Raw genomic sequence first — 17,564 nt, forward strand, 5'->3', positions numbered from 1 at the left:
GATGTTGCAGCAGTCACTGTAATGTCTTCCATAGACGTATTTTTCACCATATTTTTCATTGTAAAAAGATGGTAAATCCATTTCAGTTCTTCGTTTCTGTAGTTTCACTGCATTTCTTTTATATTTACACGGGCTATTTTTGTATATGGACCTGGCAAAATGCCTAAGATGCTTTATGTTTTTAAAAATAGGGTGCTTCAAAAAGAATATACGTATTACAAAGTATTAATTTGTCCAAACTATCGATCGCTGCGCTAATGGAGAAACGAATATATAGTCCAGTTTATATTAATAGCCGCTAGATGTCAGTTGTCTTCTGTTTTGCTTGGTAACTGTCATATGTTTAAAATGGTTACTCCGCAGCAGAAATCATTTTATGTTCTCGAGTTTGCGAAGTGCAATTCTGTGATTACATTGCAAAGACGTTTCAGGATGAGGTACCAAATTGATCCTCCAAATGGGTGGAACATTCACAGATGGTATCCAAAGTTTCTAGATGCAGCATGTGTATGTAAAGGAAAGAGTGCTGGGCGCCCCCGTGTTCCTGAAGAAAATGTTGCACGAATTCAAACTGCTTTCAAAAGTAGTCCTTAAAAATCAACTCGTCATGCCAGTCGGGAGTTAAAAGTGCCTAAAATAACAATTTGACGTCTTTTGAGACGTCGGTTGGTTACGAAGCCGTACAAGTTACATCTGTTACAAGCTCTGCGTCCTGATGACAAACACAAACAAGTAGCATTTTGTAACAAGATTCTTGATGCTATTGACAATGATAACACTTTCGCACAACGCATCGTATTCACTGATGATGTGGCTTTCCATGTTAGTGTTCAGCTAAAGAAACACAGTGTTCGAATTTGGGACCTACAGAACCCACATGAGCCATTGAACATGTACGAGATTCGACCAAAGTCAATGTGTTTTGTGTGATATCCCGAACATCTGTTTACGGACCATTCTTCTCTAATGGAAAGAAGGTTAACGGTCCGCAGTATCTCGCTATGTTACAAAACTGGTTGTTTCCGAGGCTGCACGGAGATCATTTTTCAACAAAACGAGTCGCCAAGTGAATGAATATCTGAATGAAACTCTACCGAACTCTTGGATTGGTCGTCAAGGAGCTGGAGACTTAGCATGTGTCAGATGGGTTCCACGGTCACCGGATTTGACACACTCTGACTTCTTCATGTGGAGTTTCGTTAAAGACAAAGTTTATGTACCAACGCTCCCAAATAACCTGGAAGAGTTAAAGAACCGGATTCGTACTGCCATAACATCAGTAACGAAGGTCATGCTTCCCAGAGTATGGGAGGAATTTGAGAATCGATGTGATATTTTGTTCATGTTGCTGATGGAGGACATATTGAACATCTGTAATCTGAACTTTGGAGGTTCTTAAATATGTGTGTAGAGTTGCATATTCGCATGTTTTAAAGTTTAATAAATATATTCATTCGAAATACGTATATTCTTTTTGAAACACTTTGTATTTAAGTCATGACAAATGTTTAGTGATATGCTTTTTTTTATCCACATGACTGCTTGGCGTGAGGTCCAGCTTAAAATGAACACGTTTCGTAACAAAAAGACGTTTTTAAGAGCTGAAGATGACAGCAGCGTCTGTCGAAACCCGTTGTTTTATATAAAGGAATGTTTACCTGATATTGACTTAAGAAATATGAGAAAATTCAGTCAGTTTCTATGAATATAGGGGAACCAGGGGTACAAAGTTGAAAACATTGATTAAAAGTACAAAAGTGTTAAATAAGAGAGTTGCCAATTTTTATATGAACGCATTATGATGTATTAATCACAAAAATACAAGAACATTGCCATAAAAAAGAACAATATTTTTTTCACTCAAAAGCAGAAAGGTATGTCATTTGCCCCATTCTGCCCCGTGCACGGTAAGCACAAGTGACTATAAAAACGTATAAAATTATCGGAAATGCAGAAACTATTGGCTTACTCGGTATTTATTTAGTTTAAAGTGAATGTTAATGTCAAACTACAATGTTCATGTATTGTATCCTTTTCTTAAGGCTATTTACAAAATTCACACACGAGGAGAGACTTATCATCTTCGCTATCTATTCCTGCACAAGAATCGTGTGCCCATTTTTTGTACAAGGAACAAGCGACCCAACCTTCAACTGATTTTGAATAAAACTCACCACAATATAAACATTCATAGTTAGAACTTTCCTCGCAATCACTCTCGTTATACTGGATGCTCTCTCCTTCTTTTTTCATGAGGCCCTTTCCTTTCTTTTTTGAATTCTTAATTTTACTCTCTTTCGCAAATAGCATTTCTTTGCTCTTTCTTCTTTGGCAAAATTCTTTTCCTCCTTTTCCTTAATAATGGCTTCTAACTCATTTTTGTACGGCGAATCAGTTAAAACAATGGTCTTCCCCCTCTTCCGTTTCGCCCTCTTCGTGCTTTCGTTAACTTTTGGCAAGGGCATCAGAATTTATGGTGAAATATGAAATGAGGATGTCGTGTTGTCAGTTGTCATGCAAGAGGACCCAGGACTAGTACAATTAGTGTCAACAACTTTGTCATTCTTAGGCGGCAGTCCATTGTTACAATTCGCTGAAACCTCGCCAACTTGATCATATAACCCGTTGGCGTCGCCTTTTTTAGTTGGTGTGCAAGCTGAAGGGAATTCCAATTGTCAGCTCCAGATATAATAACTTCTTTATCTGATGCCCTTTCAAGTCGGATGTCAGTTGTCTCTGCCGGGAGGAAATCTGCATCGGTGAATATGGGTGGGTCCGTGGTCCATACTCCTGTAGCCTCGAAACCTTTAATAGCGGTTTTCATTGTTGCACTTTTGATGAAAGTTGAACCAAAAAGCGTTGAAATTATAGTTACGACTTTCCCTGGGTTGCTTCGTAGCCATTTTCGAAACTCATCACTATAATGAAGACTTAAAGGCTTCATAAAAGAAACATCAAGCGGCTGAAGTCTGTGAGAGCAATGTGGTGGTAAACATAGCAACGAAACGCCACTCTCCCTCGCGTAGTCTATAACTCCATGTTCTTGGTATGTGTTGAGTGGCCATCTAATATAAGAAGAACTGGGAAGTCTTTTGACGCCTTAGAAGATTCCACAAATTTTCGAAACCATACAAAGAATGACTCTGTGGTCATCCATCCGGTGCTGTGGACCTCAGCCCAATCTCCTGTTGGCAGTCCTAACTCAAATTCTTTCTGCTTATTCTTTCGTGGAAAAATAAGCATTGGAGTCATGTAAGCTCTGCTTGCTGACATACAAAAGAGGCAGGTTACATTTTCGCCCCTTTCTGCAGATGTTAACAATTCTTCTTGACGTTTCCCCTTGCAAGCTATGATCTATGGTTGGTTTTTAGGGTTAACCGAAACTCCTGTTTTATCACAATTAAATATTTGAGAAGCTATTAGTTTTTGTTTGTCAATTACATTTGTTAGTAACGAAAAAAACCTGTCGACAGGCACTTTATTAAAACCCATCGCTCTTGCACCAGGTGTTGCTTCGTGTTTGCGAACAGATAAAGTAGGATGTCTTTTAACCCTTTGTTTCCTGACATAGGAAGAAATTTACTTTTTAACATTTTCTTTGCAGAATTTATGCTATTGTGGCCTCAAATGACGGTAGGATTTTTTGTAAAATTTTATTTTATTTTTCACAACTTTTTTCTCTCCTGGTACTCAGAAGTACCGTCAGACTCCATGGACAGAATCACAACATGCGCAGAAAAATGCTCCAATTTTTATAACATGTACTTTATTCCACATAAATATTAAATATTTTTACATTAGAAAATTAAATAACAGAAATATGATATTTCAAATTTTTTTTAAAATTTCACATGAAATTATTCTAGAGCAACTTCACAATACATAGTAACTTAGCTATACATTTCTGACAGTATATACATATCACATATTTAGTGATACCTCACGAAATTGTAGGAAACAGTTCTTTTTCTCATTGCAGCACAAATACACTTTACATGTACTACATTGTGAATGTGGTCTCGACTGAATTTTATTTTTCTCACACATTTCGAATCGTCCTCTTTTACAACTGAACACTACAATATGGTTTGCTCGGTTGCCAAGACGTACATCCTTCGGAACAGAAAAGTTATCCTTCCTTCTCTTTGGGGGAGTTATTTCATCTTTACCAGAGTTTCTCTTTTTGAGATTTGGCACTTGCTGTTCATTCATTAGCCCTACTGCCACAGCACGCCTGAAATCCAGCAGTGGCAGTGCCCCATGTAGATAACTGAAAATGACGTAAGCATTGACAAAACCAATTTCTATTGCTCCCCAGAAGAGACGGTGCCACCATTTCTTTGATCGCTTGTCAAGACCATAAGTTGAACGTAATCTGTCTGCATGATCCACACCACCCATATTTTTATTGTAATCACATACGATAACTGGACATGGTATAGTCATACTAGTTCCATCTTTCTGTTTTCTTGTCACTACGCTCTGTTCAGTGCCATGGAAGTTTGACGGAAAATACACTATTTTCCCTCCAGTGAAATACTGTTAGGTCTAAAGATGACTCTCTGTGATTTGATTCACCACGCTTTAGACATTTTTCTTCAGGTAAATTCCCTGACAAACCTTTCCTCTTTGTTCTAATTGTTCCACAGGCAAATGTATTTACGGACTTCTGTGTGAGAAAAAGTGGACAGAACAACTAGTGAGGGGTAACGCATTATTGCTACAATAAAGTGTTCGCACAACCTGACGGTACTAATAAGTCAGCCTTATATTTTCCACTTTATCTCATTCACTTGTAACATAATGCTTCAAACTATTATAAAAAAACAAAGAAGGTAAGTACGTACAATGGAAAACTCAACGGAAGTTTCAATAAATTGCGCACAAATTCAGGCAACACCATGGACACAAGCACATACAATCTTCTGTTTTCACAGCAGCGCGCGAAAAACAATTTCAAGCTCTGACCACCAGAGAGGTCTATGTATTACACAATAACATCTATGAAACAGCAGAGCAGAGTTACTGTTACGTACCGACAGACTCTCAGATCACGAAAGTGCACCACGAGAAAATAATGAGAGTCAAAACTTACTGGTACTTTTAAGTACCGTCAGGCAACAAAGGGTTACGGAATCCGTTGGCCCAATCTTGGCCTGCAATTTCATTTTTAAATCTATGAACAGTTCCATTTCTTACAGCCAGCTGATAAGCTAGGTTACGCAAGTCTTTGACTGTTAAGCTGAATAACCTAGCCTCCATACTTTTTAAGTACTTAACGAGCTCAAGTTCCTCTTCTTCTGTAAATACGTTTTTAAACTTTCCAACTATTTTATCAATTTTGTAGTCAGTGTTTTCCCTTCTTTTTTCTAACGTATCTTTGCAGAGTCGTCTGGGGAAGGTCTAATTGGTTTGAGGCCTTCAAATACCAACAATGGACAGAATTAAGCGCCTCCACAGCATTGTTCATGGCCTGCCTATTTGATTTTCTCTTATGTACTCGAACCATCTGAAATCGAAAGCAAAATAGATTAGGAGCCTAATAAAAGCGATGTCTTTGTTAAAAATGCAGCGGGGCAGAATGGGGTACTTCCCCATTCCGCCCCAGGTACATGGATTAGGTTATGGAGGTAAGGCCACTAAACAAAGATACGAAAACAAACATTTAACTGCATGAAACTAAAGATAATTAAACATATTTTAAGCATCTACTAACAATAGTCGTACTGTAAATAAGTGGGTATACTTTTTCTTGTTTCCAGTTCGCTAGATGTTACAAGGCAGGAGAAAAAATTAGCACAACGAAAACTTGACGACCCAACCCTTAGTGAAAACCAAACAAACATGGCTCCCAAGGTTGAGCAGTAACTGTCTCAACTAGTTCTACTTACTGCCGATCGTTGGCAGCACCTCCTAGACACGAAAATATGTACATCTTCATTCTGCCCCGGTGTTCCGTTCTCCCCCGGGTTCCCCTACTTACTTCAACTTGGCGATATTTGACGCCCATACATTTCTCCGACGAGCGAATAATGTGGCGTATGAATCACATATATTCAGAATAAAAGTTCCTCACAGCTTTCGTGATTAAATTTCAGTGCCGAAATTTTATGTGACACCTATTTGTCAAGCATCCATTGCTGATGGTTGGAGGAAAGCAGAGGTCATGCCTGCCTACAGCAAGGGTAGCAGAAATGATCCTTAATACCATCGTCCATTGTCTTTGACATCCAATTATTGTAGGATCTTTGGACATATTTCAGTATCTAGAAAAGAATCACCTCCAAGCTTATAAGCGTGAATTCCGAAGACATTGTATATGCGAAACCCAACTCCCTCTTTCCTTACATTACATTGTGAAAATCATCTATCAAGCTCTTCGAGAAGATGCAGTATGTCGTGACCTCTGAAAAATATTTGACTCTGTACCTGTTCTGCATTTATTATTGAAAGTATGATCACATGTGATGTCAAACAGCATTTATGACATGATCGGGGATTTCTGGGTGGGAAGGATGTAGCTACTAAGAGACTTGCAGATAATATTAATAGTAGCGTCAGACATTTCACTGATGTTGTGGTTGTCTGTAATGTACTGTCTGAAAATGCTAAAATGATGCAGAAATATTAGTCAGATCATTATAAGATTTAAAAGTGGTGAAAAGGTTAAGCACTTCTCTTAAATCTTTAGGAACGTAAAATAATGCACTTCACAAATGGAAAGAAACGTGGTACACCAACGGGGAGACCAATGAAATGATTTATAACGTAGTCTGACTGATGGATAACCCACCTTATAATCGAGTTAGGTGCCATGGACATAGCCTGATAACGTAACACTTTATTACCTACAAACTTAAAACATATAGTTCCGAGACACCCACTTCGAGATCAGGTAGTCCCGAAACAATCACGTCAAAAGAGAGCTTCTTTCTTTCCCCTCTCTTAAACACCCTCGCTACATTCTCCCCTTCCTCTCTTCACCCCTTCCCTTCCCTCCCCCCCCTCACCCTATCTCCACCAGATACCAATTTAAAACACTGATCGCAACTGCAAAACATAGTACTCTGACGTGAGGTTCTGACAGAAGAGGACCGGGTGTTACGTAAATTCTGCATTTAAGTACAGTTCTTTTCTACTATTTGTAAAATGTTAAGCGATACATATTTAGCTTTACTTTGTTTTGGATACGAAGATGACGCAAAGAGATCGAAAGGTGTCATGAAATTCTAAATGTCCAACTGAGAGCGATGAAAATATGAGGATAGCTTTTAAATATAGCTACCTTTTGAACAGGGTCTCCAACTCAAATATCTTCTTCCCAATCTTTCCCAATCAGCTGTACGTAATATTGAATTTACGTACTATGGGTTCCAGAGATTAATAGCACCGTTTGCAACCACGTAAAAAGAAATTAGTATAAGTCCATAGTCTACGTCATCTCTTGTAAGGGGGCGTGACAAAACAGCCTTTCTATGTATCACCACAATCGTCAATTAGATCAGTCTGTCATTGATGCCTTCGAGAAAAACGAATGTCAAGTTAGATTTTTTATTCATTGTATGAAGAATGTTTGTATAGCTTACGGTGGGCTTACAGCGTCTTTCTTTTTTCGTACTCCCAGCGCCCCAGCAGATTTCCTATGCCTACTGCATACTTAGCCGCCTCCAAGTTGTTGAGTTAGTCATTAACATCCAATTTCAATTCGTCGCATTTTTGTAGTGTTGTCCGTCGTTTATCCGAAAAAAATATGGTAATCGCTCGGGCGTAAGTCCAGACTATAAGATGAATATTCGAAAACATCCTGTTTTAACTGCCGAAGTCAATCCTTCGTCATCGCACCAGAATGCTGGTGAACTTTATCATGAAGAAGCATAATGCCACCGCCGGCCAGAGTGGTCGAGCGGTTCTAGGCGCTACGGTCGCAGGTTCGAATCCTGCCTCGGGCACGGATGTGTGTGCTGTCCTTAGGTTAGTTAGGTTTAAGTAGTTCTAAGTTCTAGGGGACTGATGACCTCAGAAGTTAAGTCCAATAGTGCTCAGAGCCATAATGCCGCCGGACAACAATATAGGTAATTTGTTTTGAACGGCGTGGTATGGTAGGTGAAAGATTTGACAGTAAGTCGCTTCACTTCGATCCCTTCTGTAGGCATAAATTCAATGAACTGGACAACACTTCGAACTCAGAACCCTGTGATCACAATCTTTTTGGTGCTCAGAATTTGTTTGGCTGCGTGACTTACGCCGTTCCATTAACATGACTTTCGTGCGAAACCCAGATCTCGTCACCAGTAACCATCTACTTCAGAAACTTCTCACCATCCTTGTCGTACAGAGTGACAAAAGTCAATGCAGCTGCCATTCATTACTTCTTTGAGTTCATACGACAAAAGCTGAGCAACCCGCCTGGCACACACTTTTCTATAGCACTGGAATTTTGATAAAGAAATGGTTGTGCAGTTTCAGCAAAGCGCTACCTCTGTTCACGATTAGTGAAACACCTGTCATGTTCAATTTTTCCTCAACTGGAGGTAGAATTGACCATTCTTCATCATGAATATTTATTCGCCCAACATTAAACGTGATGCACCATGTTCGAACTGCAGTTTCATTCAATAAATTTCATAAACTCCAGTTACCTGTTTGTAAATTTTGACAGGGCGAACGTTTTCTTGCATTAAGAAACCTTATTGTACTATGAACCAGAAACCGTGTTATACTATGAACCTCACACTTGACGTGATCGTTAATTTTGACACACCTTTTAAAATTGCAAATGTAAACAGTGGACGACCATCCCTTCTGTTAGAGTCATACCGACGCTAGGATCTATGAGCGTGATCTAGAAGGAACTCTGACATGGCGATGGAGATGGAGAAAAATGTCCTAGTACGTTAGATAAAACTTTCTTTACTTGTACTGTGATCCTCGTAGTAGGTTTTATTGGCCGACTAGTGTGTGGCAGCATCTTATTTTACGAAACTATGTTTCTGCTGCTATTTCAGGCAGTGTTAATCACCCTGTTGCACGGTGCCTGCTATAGCATTCGTAACGTTGGCATCGTACTTTTATAGCACATGATGCAGTCACACAATCAGAAGAATTTCATTCCGAAAGATTCACTGTGAGCAGTTCTGTGTTTTCAAATCGGATGTCACCCTGGAAAGGATTTTGCCGTAACTGCATACAAAAGCGTACAGCAACTGCTTTAATATTTATGAAAATCATATACTTATATTGTTTCCAAATATATAGTGTTGATTAAGTGAATAGAGTCTCTGCCGGCTCCGGATCTTAGTGATGTATTAACGAACTGGGAATGTGATGTGTGCAGGCTACGGGCACATCTCACCCAAGACGACGACGGGACGCGCAATCACGATCGTGTACGCCATCTTCGGCATCCCGCTGTTCCTGATCCTGTTGGCGGACTTCGGAAAGCTGTTTACTCGCGCCATCAAGTTCCTGTGGGCCTTCGTGCGCCGCCTCTACTACACCGGCAGCTGCAAGCGCGTGCGCAGGACTGCCCCTGTCCAGGTACGCTGCCCGTGACGCACATCCACCTTGCGGAGCTGCGCGCGAAGTGTAATAACGTGTGTAGGAAAGCAAATGCCATCCACTAGCTTATAAGTGTTAACACGGTTTTGTGCTTTCTAGAGAAAGAATAACGTGAGGAATGAGAGACTGGATAACAAAGGGAGAAATGAGACCACGAAACGAGAACTGACAGATATGGAATAGCAATCGAAAAGGGAAGGGAGTACTAAAAAAAGGAATTTGGCAGCTTTATTTCGGAAGTAAAAAGCAGACCATGAGAAATATTTTGGCTGATTTTCCTGTGAAACGCTAAAATACGATATTTTGGATATTAAATGGTCGAAATGATCAAGGTGGCCAGGTACGCTTCCCGTGACGCACATCCAACGCGCGGAGCCGCTAGCAAATTTTAATAACTTGTGTAGGAAAGCAAATGCCATCCACTAGTTTATAAGTGTTAGCACGGTTTTTTGCTTTCTATGGAAAGAAGAAAGTGAGGAAGGAGAGACTGGATACCAAAGAGAGAAATGAGACTATGAAACAAGAACTGACATATATAGAATAGCAATCGAAGAGGGAAGGGAGTACTAAAAAAAGGAATTTGGCAGCTTTATTTCTGAAATAAAAAGCAGCTCATGAGAAATATTTTGGCTGATTTCCCTGTGAAACGATAAAATATGAAATTAAAAGGAAAGTCAGCGTTGGCCGTAATATTGATGTTTTATTCATGGCAGAATCGATTTTCGATTACATAGTGATCATCTTCTTTGCTGATATGTACAAATTAAACTCAGACACTGGTATCAAGTTATCAATAACCAATAATTAATAACCAAAACTTGTCAGTTTTGGTTGTTGATAACTTGATACCAGTGTCTGAGTTTAATTTGTACATATCAGAACTGAAGATGATCAGTATGTGATCGAAAATCGATTCTGCCATCAATGAAACATCAATATTACGGTGAACGCTGACTTTCCTTTTAATTTAACATATATGGTCGTTGTGCACACAGCACTCCATGGAGTCGCCAATCGCTAAAATATGATATTTTGGATACTAAATGGTCGAAATGACCAAGGTACCCAAGTATAGTTTTTCTTTGCCACTCGCTGCGTACCACTTTGTATAGTAAATGGAAGATTACTTGTACTAACAGATCGTCAAAAGACATGATACATGTACTTGATATATGTACTTCTTAGAAAAAATTCTTTTGAAAGTTATGAAAACGAAGGTACGAGGGGCGTTGCAACACATTTTTCTCTCGGAGAGTTTTGTTTGCAGAATGCGGAATTTTATGTGGGACAACGTGGGATATTCACTCTTCAATGCCTATAATTCCATTAAGATCCGATGGGTGATGGCGCTATACGAAAACTTCGGAATGGCCTCTTTAACAGAAGTGCTTTCCAAGCAGACAGCTCTGATTGAGCTTCTTTTTGCGGAAAATCAGAGCACCGCGTATACTGGCAGTGACAAAAGCACGGTGAGTCGTCGGGCGAGGCGTCTCTCATCATCGCAAGAAGATTGCGCAAACCTGCCGAATTTCACGCGTGCCAGCCGGCCACACACAACTATGACTGCTTTCTTTACTGAAGGCATTGCTCTGAAGTGTAGTTTTGTATGGAAGGAAACGTGGACGACAAAGAGTACAGACAATAAGAGAAGAGAACCTTTCGAAGTATAGTGGTACAGAAGAATGATGAAGATTATGCGTGCAGATATTCACTATAAGAAAAATCAATTTATAGGACAAGCCATGAGGCATCAGAATACGTGCAATTTGGCAAGGGAGGGAAGTGTGCGGAATACAGTAAGCTGGTTTAAAGACAAGTAGACAGCAGCAATTATTCAGAGATAAAGTCGCTTACGGGATAAAGTAGCATGGAGAGCTGCATCAGACTTCTTTTCGGAGTGAGGGTCGCAACGATAACAACAATCAAAACAATGCCTAGTATAGCAATGAGTGTGGAGCGGAAGAGGGAGTTGAGGTTAAAGTACAGGAGACAAAGCAAATTTTGAGCGCATAGAAAACACGGCGGGAAATGAAAATAATTTAAAAATGAAACAGACATTTTAGTAGTTCTCACGGAAGCAAAAGGGATATGATACAAAAAAGTACTCTAAATTGTGTAGGAAAGAATATTCAGCATAGTGACTGTGAATTAATTTTAAAGTATTCAAGGCAAAGATATTACACACCGAATAGAAGCGCTTTCGCATGGTCGGAACTCAAGATAACAGCGAGCGCCCGTCAGAGAGGACAGAACACAGGAAAACACTCGTGGAGATGAACACAGTTCTCGTGACGCCATGGATTGGGCAGAAGAAGAGCTTAATTATTTTAAAGCATTTAGTTTGAGGACAACACTCATACGGATGAGGTACTGTGATTCAAGTCAAGAGTACTGCTTCTAGATCGACAGTGCATGAAAGTACCTTCTGAGTCATGCGCAATTTAATGTTTGAGAGATACTCCGATACGTATTCATGAAAGGACGGTTAATTGAGACTATATGGGTTTAGATCGATGAATAAAAAACCCTTTTGTATGTTGCAAGAGGAATTCAGCTTCTGATTAAAAGTATTATACGGACCCAGCGAGGTTCCTGTACCCCAAAATTTGTCGAAAAAAGCTCACATCGCAACAAGGCTATATGGTCAACGGCTGCGCATGAGGAGAGTAGTGAATGTCTTCAAAGCCATGCCAGTAATTTGAAAGGTGCTTTACTGATGACTTTATGTTTGTAAAAGAACCAGAAAATATAATTGCATAAACAGCTTTCTCTTGTTTGTTACTGGAAGTTTCTCCGTCACTTTCTTAATATGCCAATACTGATAGAATCTTTCACAATGCCTTCAGGGTCTGTAATACTACATGACAATATAAACAGTTTCACGTGGTTGACATTATGTATAGTATTCCAGTGTAATGATTTGTGTTGTCCTTGTTCAATAGCACTTAATAATGAAACAACATAGTCGCGAAACATGTGGTAAATGTATCACACGTTTTCGACAAGTGATGCTCAACAATCTCAATTCTAACTATGTTTCACACGATGATTATGTTCCCGTTGCCTTAGGACTTTTTTCACATATCTGCTGATAGATGGTTTGATGAGACCAGCCACTAGTTTCTCTCCTCTGCCAATCTCCATTTCAGAATAGTTGTTGCACGCAACGACCTAAACTACTTGTTATGTACAGATATTGCAAACTCTGTTTTCAGGTTTAGTTTTTGCCCTCTGTTATTTTTTCATGTATCATGGAAGTTATCCTTCAATGTTTTAACACGTGTCCAATCGTCCTGTCCCTTCTTCTAGTTAATGTTTCCACTTGTTCCTCTCCTCCCGATTCTGCGGAGGTCGTCATTTCTTATCTTACAGCACACTCAATTTTCAACGTCCTTGTATAGCATAATATCTCAAACGTTGTGATTCTCCTCATTTCAGTTTTTCCACGGTCCATGATCACTTGCATTCAATGCTATGTTGAAAATGCTAACTCTGAAAAATTTGTTTCACACTTCAATGTCTGTGTTAACCTCTATTGACAAATTATCTCATTGCTCTCTTCTTCTCGTATGATCCTTGCTTCGTCCATCATACACCGTTTTGTTTCCAGGGTGCAGACTTCCTCCATCGACATGGTCCCCAGTTTCGATAAGCTTACGGCTAATCTCACCTCTGGGATTCCGCGTTTTTTCGCCGTTCATTGATTTTCTCTGAACACATATTACATGCATACTAGACTGTGTACTACATTCAACAGGTACTATTATTCTTTTTCATTAGCGAATATTATCTTCGATATCTTTTCACTTTGAGTCTTAATTCCAACTTTTCTTCTTTTAATTTCTTCGCCTTCTCCGATATTCAGGTCGTGTAAAATTCTACATCACCTTCACAGGTTGAACAGTACTGGAGACAGACTACATCCGCGCATTACATCCTTTTTAATTTCAGTACTTGTCTCTTTCTCTTCAATTCCTTTTATTTTCCTTGTGTGCACCTACGGGGCGCGTTGAACATCTTTAGCACATTTGGCCTTCCTTTACGGTAAGTAGCTCTTCATTCGTTTACTGTATTTCTTTTCACGTTCTTCTGTTTATCCCTACTTTTGTCAGGTAAGCATCTAAAAAAATGTCTTTTTTTTTAAATTAGAGATTAAATTTTTTTGTTATAAATAATTTCTATGTGAATGTAAATTTCTGTCAGGTTTTTATGAACTTCTGTTAGACACTTGTGTTTTTTCATCGGTAACGCTACATTTAGGTTATTCTTTGTAATCCTGTTGTTGTTCATAATAGTAAATTCGCGGTTTCCTCATTTATTTTTCACCCAAACTGCTTTTTCACATTTTGGTCCTAAGATTTTTCTGAAAATCAGTCTTATTTGCAATCCCCCATCATGTATCATGATTTATCATTTCATCGTACTGTTTTTAAATTTTTCTGTTTTTGAGACCAAAGACGAAAATTTTTAGACTATCGTATTTTTATGTTGCAAATTGCTTATATCAGCTGTTACGATAATATTACTGAACAACTTACACTATGTGATCAAAAGTACCCGACACCCCCAAAAACATACGTTTTTCATGTTAGGTGCATTGTGCTGCCACCTACTGCGAGGTACCCTATTTCACAGACCTCATTAGACATCGTGAGAGAGCAGAATGGGGCGCTACGCGGAACTCACGGACTTCGAACGTGGTCGGGTGATTGGGCGTCACTTGTGTCATACGCCTGTACACGAGATTTCCACAGTCCTAAGTATCTCTAGGTCCACTGTTTCCGATGTGATAGTGAAGTGGAAACGTGAAGGGACACGTACACCACAAAAGCGTGCACGTCGACCTCGTCTGTTGACTGACACAGACCGCCGACAGTTAAAGAGGGTCGTAATGTGTAAAAGGCAGGCATCTGCCCAGACCATCACGCAGGAATTCCACATTGTATCAGGATCTACAGCAAGCATTAGGACAGTTAGCGGGGAGGTGAGAAAACGTAGATTTCATGGCCAAGCGGCTACTCATAAGCCAAACATCACGCTGGTAAACGCCAAACGACGCCTCGGTTGGTGTAAGGAGCGTAAACAATGGACGATTGAACAGTGGAAAAACGTTGTGTGGAAAGACGAATCACGGTACACAATGTGGCGATCCGATGGCAGGGTGTGGATATGGCGAATGACCGGTGATCATCTACTGTCAGCGTGTCTAGTGCAACAGTAAAATTTGGAGGAGGTGGTGTTATGGTGTGGTCATGTTTTTCATAGAGGGAACTTGTATCCCTTGTTGTTGTGCGTGGCACAACCACAGCACAGACCTACACTGATGTTTGAAGCACCTTCTTGCTTCCCACTGTTGAAGAGCCATTCGGGGATCGCGATTGTATGTTTCAACACAGTCGAGCACCTGTTCATAATGCACGGCCTGTGGCGGAGTGGTTACACGACACTAACATCCCCGTAATGGACTGGCCTGCTCAGAGTCCTGACCTGAATGCTACAGAACACCTTGGGGATGTTATGGAATTCCGACTTCGTGCCAGGCCTCTCCGATCGACATCGATACCTCACCTCAGTGAAGCACTCCGTAAAGAATGAGCTGCCATCCCCCAAGAAACCTTCCAGCACGTGACTGTACGTATGCCTGAGAGAGTGGAAGCCGTCATCAAGGATAAGGGTAGGCCAACACCATTAGAAACCAGCATTACCGATGGAGGGCGCCATGAATTGCAAGTCATTTTCATCCAGTTGTCTTGATATTTGTGATCACATAGTGTATATTTCGATAGCGTCGGTTACAGTCTTTGGACACTGAATAAAGAGAAGTAATTGTTCCTGCTTTCCCTTGTAATATTTATGTTTATCTCTTGGTTGTCACAGACCACATATGAGCGTACCTGTTCGCTGAAGTTTATTTTTAACTTGTTTGCCCCGATTTGTGTCTGCACACAGTTCAGGGCGCTCTGACAACAGTGAATGTTCTAGTTGTGTGCTACTGATTGTACTGAATATCGTGCGTACGGCTTTCAAGGTCGTAAAGGACTAAACATTATATTATACAACGTTTTCAACTATTGCCTGTTGACTATTTTTACCTGTACTTTCACAGTGTTTCACTTTATTGTATATCATGCCAGCCACTGACTGCCCGTGAAAATAACCCTAACACAAAACATGTGTAATGAATGGGCTAAATGTCGTAAGCGTCCTTTTAATGCTGCTTTTAGTCTGGTTTTCTTTTGATGACTATCAACTGTGGTAGTTTGTAATTTGTATTGTAATTACGTTTTTTGTAGTATTTATACACTTACTTGAGAAAGGATACGCAGCCGAAACGACGCAGTCTGCAAAAGAAGAATAAAATGGGAACATACAACAACCGATACAAATTACTTATTTCTTTAAAAAAATCTGTGGACCCTGTTGGAGCTAAATCATGGTTTCAGACGCGTGAAGAGCTTCTGTTTCGGTAAATGTGTTGTAATGTCGTAATTTCCCGTACGTGATGTAGAACCTTTGTTTAATGTGTTCCAGAACATTTCTTACGATGTCTGTAGCTTTGCAACGCATTAGTTCGCTTTCCAATTTTATCCCATCGGTTTATTAATTTCTCATTGATATTTGTATACCTTGGAGAGTTTTGCTAATATGGTTGCAGAAAGTTATCTGCTGAAGAAATGTATTGATATTGGGTGTTGTTTGCGTTTCAACTGGACTCCGATTGTGGTGCAGGAGGTGTGGAAGGGCGTGCAGCTGGTGTACGACTTCGCGACGTTCCGCCGGCCCAGCCAGGTGCCGCCGGGGACCGACCCCGCGGCCCTGGAGGACGCCGAGGCGAGCGTGCCGCTCAACAGACCGCAGTCCGACGCCGTCCCCGCAGCCGCCCCCGCTCCGCCAGGTGCGCTGCCGGGAACCACGGCCCCGCCCGGACAGACGGTGCTGCCCCTAGACGGGCTCGAACCCGGCACCCCGGCGCCCTCCGCCTTCGAGGTCGACGACGAGTTCAACCTGCCCATCTCGATCGCCATCTTCATACTGCTCGCCTACATCTTTGTCGGTGCCGCAATCTACTTCGTGTGGGAAGACTGGGGATTTTTCGAGTCCTTCTATTTCGTCTTCATATCGATGTCGACAATCGGATTCGGCGACTTCGTTCCTCAGGTAGGTGATGTCCCTTGCTTATTTAATTTAATATTTTGACTCTACACAAAACGAGTAGCCTATTTGTTTCGTGTTATATAACTGTATTTTTACGAAATCAGAATCACATACCAATGAAAATAGTACACTAATATTCTTCTTCATCTTGTACCAACAGTTAAATAATTCTACGTGTCTTGAAACTGCCGGAATAAAAATTGTCAATCCTTGTTTGGTTTCTGCGTGTGATACAGGAAGTAATGGGAATAAAATAATGTAAATGTCAATAAAAACCACCACAGCTGCATTTAGATACGCCACAGTCAGTTTTGCCTTTAATGAATATCTATACGTAACTCAAAGTTCGTCAACATACTTCGTACCAAAATCTCACAAAGCAGCATAAATATCACGACTTCAAAATAAATAGCCTCCACATCTTATGGAACACTTCGATTTGTCCGCCTGCCACGAGCACCGCTGTTAGTATATTTATGGAACACAATAACATGCTGATCTAGGGACTTACAAGGGAACTGTCGAATCCGACATGTTGAAATCTCCCCTGAAATCTTTTATACAAGAAGAACATACCGAAGCAAAGGCAACGCAAAAAATTTTAGCAGCTAAGACAGACCGCAAATATTTTTGTAAGAATTGGAAATTTATAAAATTCTTATCTCTCCAGGCGGCTGGGGCAATGCACATTCCTGCCATAGCTGTAACAGAAAGCTCACACGCAACACACTGGGCACATATCCTCGATTGACTGAAAATCGACAAACAGATAACACGGTTCAAAGCTATCGTAATTTGTGAAGTGAATTTCATGTTCCATTGGTAGTTTCTCTAATATAGTTGTTCAAATT

General features: G+C 40.3%; 1 protein-coding gene across 1 annotated transcript in view; it reads left to right on the forward strand.

Annotated features, from left to right (window-relative positions):
- LOC126253224 (uncharacterized) overlaps window positions 1–17,564 on the forward strand; it is a 92,632-nt gene that overhangs the window by 43,080 nt on the left and 31,988 nt on the right. Inside the window, exons 2-3 of the mRNA XM_049954410.1 lie at window positions 9,335–9,537; window positions 16,288–16,716. Of these exons, the coding sequence (XP_049810367.1) occupies window positions 9,335–9,537; window positions 16,288–16,716 (632 nt within the window). The remainder of the gene's footprint in view (window positions 1–9,334; window positions 9,538–16,287; window positions 16,717–17,564) is intronic.

This window comes from Schistocerca nitens, chromosome 4, assembly GCF_023898315.1.
Source record: "Schistocerca nitens isolate TAMUIC-IGC-003100 chromosome 4, iqSchNite1.1, whole genome shotgun sequence".
Classification (NCBI taxonomy): domain Eukaryota; kingdom Metazoa; phylum Arthropoda; class Insecta; order Orthoptera; family Acrididae; genus Schistocerca; species Schistocerca nitens.